At 42.0% G+C, this 16,441-nt stretch overlaps 1 protein-coding gene across 12 annotated transcripts in view; it reads right to left on the bottom strand.

The window, feature by feature from the left end:
- Positions 1 to 4,371, bottom strand: part of MYOT (myotilin) — a 56,790-nt gene extending 52,419 nt beyond the window's left edge. The window contains exons 1-2 of one of the 12 annotated variants that reach the window (XM_081850348.1): positions 4,312 to 4,371; positions 1,588 to 1,696 (exon numbers count right to left, since the gene is read on the bottom strand). In XM_081850348.1, the coding sequence (XP_081706474.1) occupies positions 1,588 to 1,696; positions 4,312 to 4,356 (154 nt within the window). In that variant the 5' untranslated portion in view covers positions 4,357 to 4,371. Of the gene's footprint in view, position 1; positions 54 to 117; positions 135 to 1,587; positions 1,697 to 3,448; positions 3,688 to 4,311 lie in introns of those variants that run through there. The other 11 variants (XM_081850346.1, XM_081850339.1, XM_081850328.1 and 8 more) reach the window with 11 other exon arrangements.
- Positions 4,372 to 16,441: the final 12,070 nt, after the last annotated feature.

The following is a 16,441-nucleotide window of genomic DNA, read 5'->3' as shown; positions in this document are numbered from 1 at the left end:
CCTGCACAATGAACACATCTACCGGCTTCAATTGAAGTCAGAAGGTCATGGGTCTTCACTAAGAGTCTGCCGCAGCCCTGCTCAGCTTCTCTATGGGCACAGCAATCCTCTACTCACATTCCTTTGGGTCTGGAGTTATGCTGTCACTACACTTGTGGGATGGTCACCGTATCCACTGTGTGCTCAGCCCAGGTGGGAAAATGAAAATACAGAAAATGTTATGTCCCCAGCATCCCTAGAGACACTGTTGCAGCCCACCAATCAGTGGTTGGACCAGCAATGAAGCCCACATGCCACATGGACATGGAAGCAGCCAATCCATGAAGACTGAGGTGGAGTCCCATGTGGCTCTAATATGCGAGAAATGCACAGAAGCAAGTAAAGGCAGTGGCCAATGCTAAAGCTCCATTCTAATAATGCACAAACACATCTGATCATGGAATCATTGGTTCAGATCCACACTAGGACATTTCCCCTCCTATTATCATCATATATTTTTTACTGAAATGGGTTGCCTACTGGTACGGTTGGAGGGACACAATTTAATACCTGCATGCTCCCGGGATCACTGGTCCAAAGTCCCCCAATGAGAGGACTTCCAGTGCTGCCAACAGCAGATCCCACGATAGTGGATGCCAGCCGTGCAGTTAATTAAGGATAATCTGGGAGTAATTATCCTTACAACTTTCACTTACGGATCGTTCAATAACTACCTCTTGTTCCGATGGAAAGCGGAGGCTACAGAGTGCACAGCACTGTACATATTGGAAACTCCCCAATGCGGTCGCCATGAGCGGAGGTACTTCTGTTTCTTTTAAGAAGGATCTGAATTTGGACTTAAGAAACAGACATGTTCTGGATGAAGGAGAAAGATAACCTGCTAAATGAATCAGCCACTGAGTGCCAAGGTTTTGATCTGGAGAGGACTCTCATCGTAATTGGAATGCTACATAAGGGAAGAGGAGCCTTTTTCTCTTTTCACATTATATTTACATTATATTTGCTGTGCTATGAGTCAGCAAGTCTTCACTGAATGAATTACAATTATATATGGGATTCATATATGGGATATACAATTATATATGGGATTCAACAACAACTTATAAGTTTCTTTATGGAATGCTTTAAAGAATAAAAAGGTAAGGACCCCTGACAGAAGTCCAATCACGAATGACTCTGGGGTTGTGGCGCTCATCTCGCTTTACTGGCCGAGGGAGCTGACGTTTGTCCTCATACAGTTTTTCCAGCATTTGACATCCACCCCACAGTGTATGGGGTTGATAAACTGGTGCTGGTATGCTATATTTCTCATGTTGCTTCTTCAGGAAATCCTCCCAGCTCACTGAATGATCCAACAGCCATGCTTTCTAGCAGCCTCTCAAATAATTTGCTGCTTTATATACATTCCCAGGTGATGCTAAAGTTCAAGGATTCTCATCTATCTAATGTATTTCCTGTTGTCATTTAAACTAATGTCACCCCAAGATGTGTATGAGTGCTTACTGCTAATCTGAGGAGTCTTGGGACATGTTTGGATACTTGCCAATCCACAGAAATGCTGCCTGGTTATTCAGCTATAAAACTTACCTTTCCAAAGCACTAGGTGAACCAAAACACAGTCATCCTTTGAAACCTGAAATTCAATGAATTTTACAGTGCAGTTCTCCGGCCAAATAATGCATACAAAATGCATGTCCTGGGGTAGGATGTGCATAAAAATATATTTATTAGTAAAAATAACATACACAATGCATAATAATAGAGGGAGGAATTGTTCTTATAGGTTGAACTGTAACATGTATCTCAGTAAACATGTACCACACCAAAATGCTGGTGAATTTTTATGAGGACTTAAAAAACATAAATCACGAACTGATTTGGAAATGTAGAGAACTGAACTTAAGACTGAAAGAAATTATTTCAACCCTATTGTTTACTGATCCAAGCCAGTAAGCCTAAAGCTGCTGAACAGGTTGTATGACATTTCTGACCTGTCCAGGCACCTTTTGATACCTGGACACAATGACCTTGGGCATGATCTTGCCAGATGTATGCATGCTCATGTTATATACACTTTTAAATTTATCCATTGGAACCAATGAGCCACACTGCTTTCTCAGGATTGTCTCTGATTACTTATGTGAAGACCATATGTGAAGTTTTTAAAAAGAAAATTGTAGAATTGCCCCCACTTGTGGTGTCTCCTGTCACTTTGTGTGAAAATCATTACTGGGTGGGGGGCGGGAATACCTTGTCATTATTTGCACCTGGTTTGGATTATTCCACAAGACTTCCCTTTAGATCTCCGGTTGTTGTATATTATAACATGCTCCCATTTACTTAGTGCACTGAAATCCCTTGCATTTTTAATCCTTGGTGACATGATGAAAGCTGCTGGATGCATAAAGATTTTGGAAATCTCCCTGTATTCTTTCCAAACAAGTTCACTGATGGAATCCTTAAATTTTAGGAGCCTCAATCAAGATGGGTGGAAGGCCACTGGAAAGGCTAAAGGTTTGTGCACTAGTCTCATACTTCCAAATTTGCTCTACCTGCTGCTCTGCTGATTGTATGGAGTCATTAATTACCATACAGCTAACTAGCAAGATCTATATTTTATTCCCCTCACTGAAACAAATGGAAGTTTATTGAAATACAAATGTTGGGAATTAATGCAACTGAAGATAGCATTCACTGGTATACCTCAGCATTGAGCCTGTTTCCCCCTCTATGATTCGTATCTTAATTCAATCAAATATATGCCCCTATTATATGCCCCATCAATGAGCATGAATTTCAAGGCTTAATTCACAGAATGAAAAGTTACACCACCCAAAGTCAAAAGGACTAACCACCCTAGCTTGAAACAATGGGCAAAATCCAGCACTCCAGAGTGTGTCTTTATTAACAACTGATATTTTCCCCAGCCATTGGCAGCTTTCTGCTTATCATCCAGGGATGTCCCTGATTTAGAGGAGCCATCCCGGTTTCTGATTTGATCCTGGAATGTCCCACTTTTCTTTAGGATGTCCCTATTTTAATTGGAGAAATGTTGGAGCATATGGAGTTACCTGACCCCCGAGCCATCTGAAGGCAATTCTGTATAGGGAAGGGGTGTGTGTGTGTGTGTGTGTGTGTGTGTTAAATAAAAGAAAAGGTTGTCCATCTTCTTACCCACTCTCCACACACACTGGCTCCTCAGTAGGCCTAGTTTATTTAAGTACATAAGAAGAGCCTGCAGGCCAACCAGATGCCTGTGAGAAACTAGCAAACAGGACCTTCTCAAGAGCCCTCTCTATGGTTTCCAGCGACTGGAAGCATGCTGCCTCCAACAGTGAAGGTAGGAGATATCCATCATGGCCTGTAGCCCCTGATAGGACTACCCTGCATGAATTTGTCTAATCCTCTGCTTTGTTTCTACCTCTCTTTCTATCAGTATCCCTCTGACCTTAAGTGTTGTTTCCTTATGGTTCTTCCTTCTCCTGCGGTGCAATTTCACTCCCCTCACGTACCTTTGCTCTGCTGAGGCCCTCAGGTAGCTGCCTCCACCTCTGCTGCCTCCATCCGCCCTCAGCAAGAGAGGCTTGCATCCCAGTCACATAAACATGACAGGAGTTTCCCATGCACTTTCATTGGGGCAGAAAAGTAAACAGGATATTCCCAGTGTGCACTTTGTTGTTGTTGTTGTTTTGTAATGGCCTCATGAACATGGGGGTTCCTCCCAGACACCTGAGGTTCCTCAGCGTGTACTTCAGCTCTATTTTATGCCTCTGTTAGCCCTGTGTCAATTTTACCTCTATTTTTGAGGCAAAATTGAGAAACTGAGGAAGAAATGTAAAAGCTTGATGAAAGCATGGAGGTCTTCATCAGATTACATTTACTTCACAGGCTCCAAACAGCTTCTGACTCAATCGAGATCAAATAAATTTAGCTTCTTGACAGGCAGAGTTTCTGTTTTTAGGCCTTGCAAAACCGCTCCTGAATGTGTGGGATCCAATCCAACAGCTGCCCTCTCTCTCTCTCTCTCTCTCTCTGCTTATGTCTGTGAAAACACATTTGTGTTCCCTCAATCAAATGTTTCAAGGTTTCTTAGTAGAAATAATCAAGAGATAATTTATTCTCTCTCTCTCTGCTTTTAAACCCACTGTTTATGAATGCTCACTCCATTAATAAAATATGACTGCAGTCAAATGCACAGCTATTTGAGAATAAATTCTGTCAAACTCATTGATGCTTCTGAGTAAGCATGTATAGGCTTGGGATGTACATCAATTTGCTGTGGTGATTATGAAAAATGTCTATCATTATTACCTGGAGAGAAGCGTGAGAAAGGCTAGAGCTTCTATACTTCTGCATCAGTTGTGGGGACTCTGGTGCCCTCCAAGGCTTTTTTTTTCAACCGAAACTCAGTTCTGGCACCTCTCATGTGGGCGCCATTGCCATTATAAGAGAACAAGGGAGGCATTCTTGGCGAGTTCTGGTACCTCTTTTTCTAGAATAGCACTGGTGCCCTCCCAGTGTGATTGGAGTCCAATATTCATCAGCCCCAGTTGGCAAGGCCCAATTGTCAAGGGTGATGAAAGCCATAGTCCAACAACCTCTGGAAGGCCACAGGTTCCCTCGCTGTCTCACAGATTAGTCTTGTACAATATTGTTGCATGCCACCCCAATCTCCAAACTGTGTGAGATTCCAGGAGTTCCAGGCACTTACTCAGGGTTTGGTTTCCTTGGAATGAGGGACAGCAAAGATTTTAGTGTCTTTGTGATATATGGTTCATTTACACATATATACAACCCGAGCCTATGATGGAGGGGCTCACAGCATTAACATCGCAGAAAGCGCACCGATATTTTCACTGTAGTTTATTATGAAACACATTAATTGGTGGATCTCTTATTACAACGAAGTACTATACAAATCTAGACATTTTTTTCTTATGTTTAAGCAGCAGGTGGCAGCAAACTTCCACCCATGAATTCAATCAACATGGTTCAACTCTACTTCGATCTACTTCAATCCGATTCTACTTCATCCCTATACCTTTATTACATGTTGTTTATTCCCTGAACTTCCACACTGCCAGGGGGTGGGGGCCTTTAGAGACCTTGAAGTTTCCCTTGGCCAGCAGGCCTCAGAGTTTATGTTTCAACATACTGTATTGACCCAGGCACCAAAAAAATAATATCTATCCTTTGAAAATAGAAGAAAGGTAGTCAGCTACTGACAAAGAGGTTCTGCAACTTCCAGTACGTATCAGAGAAAAGTATTATTTCTGTTAACTTACATGGCAGTTCTATGCATGTCCATGCAGAAGGAAGCCCTGTTGAGTTCAGTGGGGCTTACTCCCATGTAAATATGACTAGGATCGCAGCCTTGATGATATCATTTTTTTGATAACAATTTATTAAATTTCCCCAAAGTAACAACAAAAACACCATCAACAATTTTTTAAACCATGATTTTGGTTGACTTCCCTCCCCTCCCCTTCTTGGCTTCAATGCTTAATATTCCTTCACGCACGTACTGAAACCTTATACTCTTAATATTTCAATTTTAAACTTATTTCATCTTATTACAAGTGAGTTTTGAAAGTCATAATAATGTAGAAATCTATACACAAAGCTTTAAAGCTATGCATTCAACATTTATCCCTTTTTTAAATTCAAAGTCCTCTTTCTTTCTTTCTTTCTTTCTTTCTTTCTTTCTTTCTTTTTTTTTTTGGTTTCAAGTTAACTAGTTTGTCCTGTGTAATTCAATAGTTTATTTTGCCAGTCTTCTTTATCTTCTTTATTGGCAGAAGCTTCTTCCTTCTGTAGGGCCTGGCTGGTCTTGGCCTGGTGTTCACACCTGAGTACAGGAACAAAGTCTTCCGTTCAATAAGTCCAACAAAACCTGTACATCTCAATATTATAACTTCATTTTTTTTTTTTAACAACAGTCATTTTCCACAGTCCTTTCCAATCTTTGTATATCCTCTCCCAGGCCTTTTTAATGATTTTACATTGCCACCACATACAATAACCTTTTATTGCCCTCCCTTCCTGTTTCTTCTTTTTCACAATCAAGGCCTCCCAAATCAGCCTTAATGATATCATAACAGAATTGCCAACTTGTCACAGCTATTAAATTTCCATCTACCAAGTTGGTAGGCTTGGTTTTCCTGCAGACATTATTCCTCCTTGTGTTGCTTTATTCTTTTCAGTATTTAGATTTCCCTTTATTCCCTTTTCTCATTATTTTCCTGGTGATGCTGATAATGAATAATATAATATAATATAATATAATATAATATAATATAATATAATATCGTAGAATTGTGGAGTTGGAAGGGACCCCAAATCATAATGTCCAACCCCCTGCAATATGATAATAAACAAATCTGTAGGGCCATCAAAGCTGTGTACAAGATAAAAAAGAATAAAAAACAAAAGCTCAAGCTCTGAAAATAATAAAATCAATTCAGCAAACTCTAAAAACAATAAACTTTAAACAGTAAACTCTAAAAAAATCTTCAGACATAAAATTGATATTCCAGGAAAGCCTTGTTAAACAAAAATTTATTCAGTAGGTGCCTATACATCATGCTACGTGGCTGTCTGATTTTGGCTGGTAATTGATTCCAGAGAGCTGCAGCTAAAGCACTAAAATCCCTAATACAGGCTAAGTGCATCACAGGAGCATATGGTACTGTCAGCAGCTCCCCACCTGAGGGCTGCTGTTGCCCAGCAGGGATATATTGGTTCCTTAGATATCCTGGTCCCAAGCTGTGTGGGATACTGGCAGACAGTGCGGCTCCCTCAGCAGAGGTGTTATATGGTGTCATTGGGGTGCCCCAGTCAACAATTTAGCTGCAGCTTCTAGGTTAAGCCCAAGGGAAACCCCACATAGAGTGTGTTGCAGTAATAAATTCTTGAGATTACCAGTGCCAAGATTACCGTGGCCAAACTATTTTGGTCCAAGAATGACTGCAGTTGTTTTACCAGCTGATGCTAGTAAAAGGCACTCCTAGCCACCGAGGTCACCTGTGCATCAGATGACAAAGACAGACCCAGGAGCAGCCCCAGACTATATACCTGTTACTTCAAAGAGAGTGCAAACCCATCTGGAGCAGGTAACTGACTTACCTCCCAGACATGGAGATTAAGCAGTACTGTACGCATTCACTGGCCATATAACCTATCTGCCACTATTTGCCAAAGGCCCATCCTGTGAATTCATCAAATCTGTTCTTGCTCCCATGCTGCAATATCTGTCCATTTGCAAAATTGCTTGCAGTAGTTGAATTGTTTTACTTTGTTCCAAGCAATTCCTAGAACACAAAGGCACCCCAAATACGAATGTTCCTACTGCACAAACACAAACAATTCTGCCACTAAAGGTGAACACAGAAAAGGTATCTTGAGATCACAGAGATGACTCTGGGTGGAATTCAATGTACCACTAAGTGGGATATATGTCCAGGGAAGAAGGTCAGCTTGTGCAATTAGATTTCCCCTCCTCCTTCCCCTGCATGCCCCCTAAATCTGTTCTGGGATTTCCCCCAATTCTCCAGAGCAGATTTAGGCAGCACAGAGGGCAGAGAGGGAGGAAAGTCCTGTTGCATGAGTGGAATAAATCTGTGCAAGCAACAGCTGAATCCTGCCCTCTGATGCCTATTGGTTTGTACATCAGCAATAGTTCTAACTGTTGTGTTCTTTAAGCCATCTCATGGGACAGAGTTGAGCTGAGCAGTTATCCAATATTAAAGCAACCCTTGGTGTATAACTTTGTGTGGATTGCTCTGGCTTTGGAGATGCTAAGCAGAAGATGCTAAGCTATGCAGATGCCATCTGACCATTAATAGAGCACAGCAAAGTTTTTTCTGCCTCTTGTAAAATGCATGATTTGCTTGGGGTTCCTGTTGTTTCCTCCCACCCCCACCCACTGACAGAAAAAACAGGGAAAACTAATGTACATGCACTTTTTCAAGGGTAGAACTCTCACCAGGAGGTTCCATAAACGAATCCTTCTTTTTCATGGAGTAATGTTGTTTAGATTACCTGACTCCAGGAGTGCTCAGACAATTTGTGCACATAGTTAGCAGCAGCAAAGTTGGTGTCCTGCTTTCCTTCATGCCTTACCATTCCACCCCCGCCCCCGAGAATTACAATGAGTAGGGTTGCCAGCTTCTTTTTTAATAGGCCCTGTTTCTATGTGTTTAACGGCACTCGGGCATAAAGTGAATCCAAACCCCTGAGGATTCACTGAGGGGTTTGCTCATTGGGCCCCTCAGTGATAAATCGGGAGGGGAGAGTGTCCCCATCCACCTTCTCCCTGCTGTTTCCCAGCCCTGGTGAGGGTTTGCTCTGCCTGCTTAGGATCCCGAGTGTTTGTTTCCTCAGATATAAGGCCCACTGAGTTTCCCAATGGCTTTTTTTAGCCATGGAGTCACAAACTGAATGGTCATAAAGCCCAGATCCCAGGCACCATGCCCTACACCTAAAACAACCCTGGCAGACCCTTGGATGGCCCAAGAGGTTTTGTTGTCTGAAGTGAAGGACAAGATGGTACCACCACTAGTCCAAGATACAGAAACTGACTGGACTGGAAGTAGAATCTCACTTCAGTGTTCATGATGTGAGAGTTTACAGGGTGCAGAGCAGGGGAATGGCTGTTGCTGCTCTCTCCTCCACAACTACTGCCTGAGACAGCCGCCTCACTCTGCCTAATGATAGGACTCCATAGCCTGTCTAAATAGCAGGCCTGTTTCACTGAAGTGCACTTATTCTCTATTCACAGCTTTTATATACTGCTTGATTATAATAAGAAAAAACCTCAAAACAGTTTACAAAAAGAATAAGACAATAAAAATCATAAGTAAAAAATCAAACAAAAAAACCAGTTAAAAGCAAATGTTCTCTTATTCCCTCTTTGCAATGCTTCTGCCCCTGTGCCTATGCCACAAAGAAGCATTGCTACACCTACTTACCTGTGAGTACACCCCACTGAACAAAATGGTCCTTGCTTCTCAATAGACATAGAATTATGCCAGTGCCTTTCAGAATGTATTTATCTTTATAGCAGACATGGTGAGCCTTTGGCTTTCTAGAAGTTGTTGGGTTCCAACTCCCATCAGCTTGTAGGACCAGTGCTCAGGGATGACAGAAGTTGTAGTCCAACATACTGTATGAAGTGCCACAAGCTCCTCATCCATGAAATAAAATGCAAGGGAACCGTTTCCCCCCTCCAAGATTGAGTGACAAAGGTGACTTTGACAATTGGGTCCCTCCACATAATTTACTTTACTAATAAGCTGAAAGTTGGTTTGGCTTGGACTGGGACCATAGTATGGGACGAGGATGGGTTTAATCCTTGCTCTCCTACACCCCTGATCCAAAATATTTTCAATCAACCACAGTTAAACATTACATCTGAACCCTAAACTGTGGTTCATTGCCTTTATAAACTAAGATCTGGCAATGCTTTGTTTCCAGGTTTGGACATAATGCTAAACTGGTTAGTTAAAATAGAAGTGAAAGCTTCTGATCTTGTGGCCATGCTAGAGGAGGGGAGGGGCAGCACACAAGCCTAAGGTTCCTCTAGTAGAATCATATGTAATGGTAGAATCATAGAATCATGGAGTTGGAAGGGAACCAAGGGTCATCTAGTCCAACCCCCTGCAATGCAGGAATCTTACCTAAAGCGTCCATGGCAAATGGCCATCATTATCAGATGTCTTCAGGTGAAGACATCTGAAGGCAGCCCTGTTTAGGGAAGTTTTTAATGTTTGATATTTTGTCATGCTTTCACTTCTTCTGCTGGAAGCTGCCCAGAGTGGCTGGGGAAACCCTGCCAGATGAGAGGGGTATAAATACAGTGGTACCTCGGTTCAAGAACAGTCCATTTTAAGAACGATTTGGTTTACAAACTCTGCAAAACTAGAAATAGTGTCTTGGTTTGAGAACTTTACCTTGGTCTAAGAAATGGAATCAGAACGGTGGAAGGGCACCAGCAGCGGGAGGCCTCATTAGGGAAAGTGCACCTCGTTTTAAGAATGGTTTTAGTTTAAGAACAGACTTCCGGAACGGATTAAGTTTGTAAACCAAGGTACCACTGTAATAAAATGATGATGATGATGATGATGATGATGTCTGAATGCAGCCAATGATTAACAGCATATATGAGTAAACCATGGTGAATTTAAGAGCAAGATTTTGGTTTCATTCTTTTACCATGATTTTATAACCAAATATATAATTTGCTTAGTATAATTCTACATTTAAACCATTTTATAGCATTTTTTTTTAGAGTTTTGGACGTTAAAAAAGAAACACTTCTGGCTACATAATATCATTGCTAACTTTGTTTTCATATGTAATCATGAATTTGTTATATCTTGGTTTTAAAGTAATTGGATAAAACATGGCTTAACAAGATTTAATGTAGTTATACAGGGTGGCAGCTGCTTGAGCTTAAATGAAATTAGATTAAGGATAGACAATAATAACATTCCATGGTTCTGGGATTTTCTGTTGAGGAACTACATGCAACAAACCTAAGGGACAGGAATAGAACCTTGAAGACTAAATTTGAAATAATAATTATAAATAAAAAATCAGTAGAAGCAATCTTCTAAAAAATATTCTGTATTTTAATAGAAGCTCATCTGGAAAATAAGTTTAATCAACAATGGGAGAAAATCATCAGCAGGACAATAACAGTGGATACATAGACTCATATTCTTTTTTGTGAGTCTGGAGGCATTCCTTTATTAATCTTAAGGGGAAAGAGTTTCAAGTCACATATTGCTAGCTCCAGTTCCAGGAAACAAAAGCAGGTACCAGCAAGGCAAGGGTCAGAACGAAAAAGAGGATAAGTGCAGTAAGCAAGGTCAGGCAAATCCCAAAGCCCAAAAGGCAAACAAGCAAATTTAGCAACACCTTGGATAGATATCAGCTACACTTTAAAAACAACAACCATAGACTCCCCTCCCCTCGCCAACTCTGGCACCGAATGAAACCTTACCTCAACCTTTAAATCCTTGTAGCCGAGATGTTCCGCAATTTGTCTTCTCTTCACCACTAGCACGCGCCTGTACTTTACTTCAGTTAAAGTCCAATTAGCAGGATATCCTCTACTTCCAGGAATGGATTGTGTGTGTGTGTGTTGCGACAGTCAGAGTGCTCCATGCACCCAGTTCCTTTGCCTGCCCTTGCATTCTATAGGGAAGTGAGTGCCAGACCACAGGGCACTCTGCAGGTGAGAGCCCGTTTCTCTCCCACCCAGAGAGGAATTCAAAGAATGAGTTTCCCCCATCATTCTTTGCTTATCTCTGTCTGTCTCTCCCTGCAGTGTCAAGGGAGACCTCCATTCCTGGTGCAGGCGGAAACTGGAAGCCACATATAAGGCACTTTTAATCAGCTTTTCATTGTTTTGGTGGTTCCTGCGATTTTGTCTGTTATACTGTTGGGGAGCCTTCCCCTTTGTTAACTGTTATTTTACCCCACAGTAGGTGTTGAGGTTACAATAACCCAAACCTGACTTTATTTAATTCAATATTATATATACTGTACAGTTTAGAACTGCCTAAAGATGTTCCTCTGGATCCAGACCATAGAAGCTGGCATTGTCAAGGATGTCACAAGTACAGAAAAAGACCATAATTGTATGCATAAGATTTCTTCTCTTATCCTACTAATGGATGGCTAGTGCTTTAAACAGGACATATTGGGCAGTATGCTAATGATTTTTTTGGGTAGAGGGAAGAGGGAAAGGGATGTGTTCGGACCCAGTCAAGAACTAGCTGACCTGCTAGGAAAAAGTATTGGGGACATTTATTGTTTTAGCCTTCCAAATCTCATTAAATAAAGAGATCATGTATATTAGTAATGAGGAAGAGAATTGTGTTGACATAAGGCTGAAATTTATCTCTCAACACAGTTAATTGCTTCTTTGAAATGTTAACTGGAGGGGTTTATGGAGGATCCCTGCAGCATGAGCCTATAACTTGTGTACATTTACCACTACACCTCCACACACACTGCATCAGCAAAATGTTGGACATTTTTCATCCTAAGACTTCTGCTGGTATTTTCCATTCTCATTGCCAAGCGAATAAATGCTTAAGAGGGGGCGCTCACAAGATGCAGAGCCAAGGTTCATTAACACACGTTAACTGAAATGCTTGCAAAGATGGAAAACTGTAAATAATCCCCTAATGGAGCATTTAGAATTCACTTTATCAACTTTCCCAAACGGAACATACCACCGGATTACTAGTGCTCCAGTTTGAGAAGCAGCTTGTTATTGTTAAGAGCTGGGTGGGTTTGAAACACGACAACTTCTGCTTAATATCTCTGCATTCTCACAATGTAGAAGCTACAGAATGAGCAAGTCTGGCACTCAAATGCAAGGATGTGGAACTTTGATCTCAAATAGAAAGAGGTATGTCTACGCATCATGGCAAGATTTGCAGAGCTCATTTTTTGACCTAAAGGGGAAAAGTTCTGGTTGGATTCCAGTTCAGATCTTAGACACACAACAAAGAATCACTGTATTTTTCTGTGTATAACATGCATCCATGTATAAGACGACCTCTATTTTTTTGGAACACAACAAAAAAATTGGGGGGGGGGGGATTGTCAAGAGTTGTTGAGCTTCTTTGATGGGGGTCACCAACGCAAATCATTCTACAATGCAAATCACACACATTGCTGCAGCCAACTATCATTAGAAGGCTCTACACAAAAAGCCCACCTGCACACTCGACACAACCACAGCCGATTGCACGCATGCCTAGCCGCTGCCATAAATAGCCCGCCCAATTGCCACAGCCACAGCCAATCGTCAGCAGGCCTTGCCACAGCAACCAATCATGCGTCCAATCGCCACTGACAATCTCCTACTGGCTGCTGCCACCAATCGCCAATCCCTCCTCTGCTGTCTGTGTATAAGATGACCTGCAATTTTTGCCTATTATTTCTATAGGAAAATTATCATCTTATACTTGGAAAAATATGCTAAGCGCGCGTGCGCACACACACACACACACACACACACACACCAGTATAATGAATTGAAAAAAAATGTTTAAAATAACTTTTGTAAAAACAAACAAACAAACAAACAAACAAACAAACAAACCCAGAAGCCTTTTATTAGGAATTGTAGATACCGACATTCCAAAGGAACAGAAAAGACTTTTCATGTATGTGACAACAGCAATGTGGATGCTACTAGCCCAGAGATGGAAAGAAGACAAAGCCCCTACCAGAGAGGAATGGCAAACCAAGCTGTTGGATTATGCTGAAATGACAAAACTGACCGGAAGGCTCAGGAACCAAGAAGACCAAAACTTCACCGAAGAACAGGAGAAGAGAACTGAGCTCATTCACAGGGCCATCTTAAACATATGCAACGCCAGGGTGCAAAGATCCACCCCTAGGTTGCCCAGAGTTGTTGACCTTTTTTTAGGGGAAGACCCCACCAAAGATGTTGGCCTTTTTAAAGGAAATAGTTGTTTACCTTTAGAACTTTTAGAACGGTTGTGGGACACAAGGACTCACAGCGCCAACCAAAAGGGGTGCCAGCGCCCCACGCACAGGGTCGTATGAAGGGGGGGTGCGGGTTCCATGCTGGGGGGGGGACAAAATGTCGGGCAGCATGCACAGTCGCCGCGCTGTCCGCCCGCTGCCTCCCCCCTGCATGGCAGTTAACTGTTTCGGATGCATGTTGCATTCCTCCTTCTTGACATGGAATGCTCTCTATTGGAGTCTCCAGGTCCATAAGAAGGGAGAGCAGGGACCTTGAAGTTCCTAACAGCTGTTAATCAAGCAAGCAAGCACACAGGTCACCTTTGTCACAGGTGTGTCACGCCTATGTCCTGGCCAGGCCTGCACCCAATCTTGTTTCTGTACACTCTTGTTTGTTCTCAGTAACCAAAAACATATTATCAACATATACAAGGAAAAAAAGTTGTTTTCCTTCATTTGCAAGGCATCGTACAAAACAAAGTGACACTAATAAAGAAAAGTTCCAGGGTGGCAACAGAACTATCCAGCAATATCAGGTTATAGGAAAACTGGTTAATTGATTGGTTAATTGATTTGGTTAACTGATTTGGCAACTTCCATGCACATGACGTCTGATGTTAATCCCCCCCCAAAGAGTTAAATGAGATTCAGGTGAGGGCCATATGCCTTGTCAATCCCAGCAGGTATATAACAGGAAGACCTGGCCTGCCCAGGCTGATGGCGGGTTTGATGCGCCCCTCTGTGACATTTTTCTGCCAGAAGTCCTACCTAAGTTACTATTTGCCTCCAAAGATGCCATTTGCTTTTCTTTATCAACAGAAAACGGTGCTTATCATGTTATTAAGTTATCATCTATTGATGACTTTACTTCCTATTTGTAATAAAAAGATAATAATATCAGCCTCTTTACATTACAGAGATAATGGGAGGAATTCAACATTGCGTTCTTCTACTTGTTGCATCAACACATGCATTTCAGCTTGCCAAACAGAATGATTTCCTCTCCCTGTGCACTGTTCTGGGGGTTCTCCTGAACCCTCTGAGCCAATTTGAGGGGACATGGGGCACGTGTGTGTGTGTGTGTGTGTGTGTGTGTGTGTGGAGTCCTTTTGGTGAAGCAGAAGTAATAAAATCATAGAATTGTAGAGTTGGAAGGAACCATGAGGGTCATCTAATCCAATCTTCTGCAGCGCAGGAATCTTTTGCCAGCGACTCTGAGATTAAGAATCTCATGCTGTATTGACAGAGCTTTCCCAGTTCTATGTCATTGTGCAGGACCTCCACTGATGTGACTCATTAGGTGAATCCTGTCCAATGTATGCCACGGGTAGTTAATGTGGTGCCACCCAGAAGTTGTTAACTCCCATTATCCCTGATCATTGGTCATGCTAGCTAGAGCTGATGTGAGTTGCTGTCCACGACATCTGGAGGACACCACCTTGATTATTCCTGATGTAGATGACACATACTTGCTTAGTTAGGAAAAGTGCTATATAGACACTAACAGCGTACACAATCGAGTGTGGGTAGTTTGACCAGAGTGCTGCTGAAATAAGCTTTCAATACATGGCAAAGCTTCTGTATTAGCAATAAATGATACCTAACAACAATGGACATGCCAATTTGGCATCAAGGAGCCCACCTCACACAGAATCACATGGGCTGTCAGTAACAGCCAGCAGTGGCTCTTTCAGAGCAGTCCTCCATGAACCAATGGTTTGGAGGTTTGCACATAGCTTTGGCTACAGCAGCAGCAGCTAATCTGTGCCTCTCCAGATGCTGCTGGGCTGAAATTCCCAGCATTTCTGACTGTTGGGATTGCAAGCTGGGGCTGGTGGGAGCTGGTGTCTGACAACACCTGGAGGGCCACAGGTTACCTTCACTGGGCTTCACTGGGGTACACACTTGTATTTCAGTTTTTGTGAGGGGAATGACCACATTGTGACCAGATTGGTAGCTCAGTGTGAAAGAACAAGGGAGTAGGAAACAGGAGGCATAGGCTTGTGTTGTTGGCTCAGCGTAAGTCTTGCCCTTCTTACCTCTGCTTCAGGTGGGATGTCTAGCTTTATTATTATTTTTTAAGTACCACATGAATAGTCATGCACTTACTTGTTCAATCACCACTGTATCACTTCAAAAAGGCTCTTTAAAAACCTTTGAATTTCTCAGCAACAGCGTTGAGATCTATCTTGTTAGCACTATTCACAGCTGGTAGAACTGTGGTAACCTAGTGGAACTGTTTTTTGTTTGTTCTTTGTTTGTTTACCAGAGACTGATTCTTGAGATGAATAGATATATTCGGGTTGAATCTGTTTGAAACATGTGCAGTCTGTTTTACTTCCTCTGTATGTAATGGTCCATATGTAGGTATGAGTTCTGCAAGGACAGCTGGCCTGAAAATACACTGACAGATGGCCTTTTAAATAACTTTCACATTCCAAAGGCAAAGTGCATAACCCAATTTAACTAGTGATCAGAATAATAAGAGGAGGAGGAGGATGCAAGACACTGTGATAGCCTTGGTTGAACAACAATGTACATCCAAGTCTGAAACTGGCGGAGCTGAACCCTGCCCCACCAATGTTCCCTCTCCCAAATAGCCTTTGAAAGCTGCTCTTTTTTGTCACAGAGCTCTTCTGGGAGAAAACAGATTTAAAAGTCAGGTTTTGCAGGGGATGGGGGTAAGTAGGTAAAAGAAGGGTTTGGCTGCTTTCTACAAATCTGACAGTGACCCTATCCTAACATGGGGCTGCCAAAATATCATATAATTTGGTGCTACATTTTATTCTGGTGGAAGTGAAATGTTTGATTGACTATTACTTTTCAGTTAGTTCAGCTATGTTACAGGGAAATGGCATCTTGTACAATTGTCTCATTCTAATCAAAGAGCTGTTGCATTCCCCCTGCCCTGAAAAACCAGTATAACAGC

Source organism: Podarcis erhardii (assembly GCF_964252035.2).
Source record: "Podarcis erhardii genome assembly, chromosome: 2".
Lineage (NCBI taxonomy): Eukaryota > Metazoa > Chordata > Lepidosauria > Squamata > Lacertidae > Podarcis > Podarcis erhardii.
Note: the sequence above shows the minus strand (reverse complement) of the source record. Positions and strands in the feature narration are given on the sequence as shown.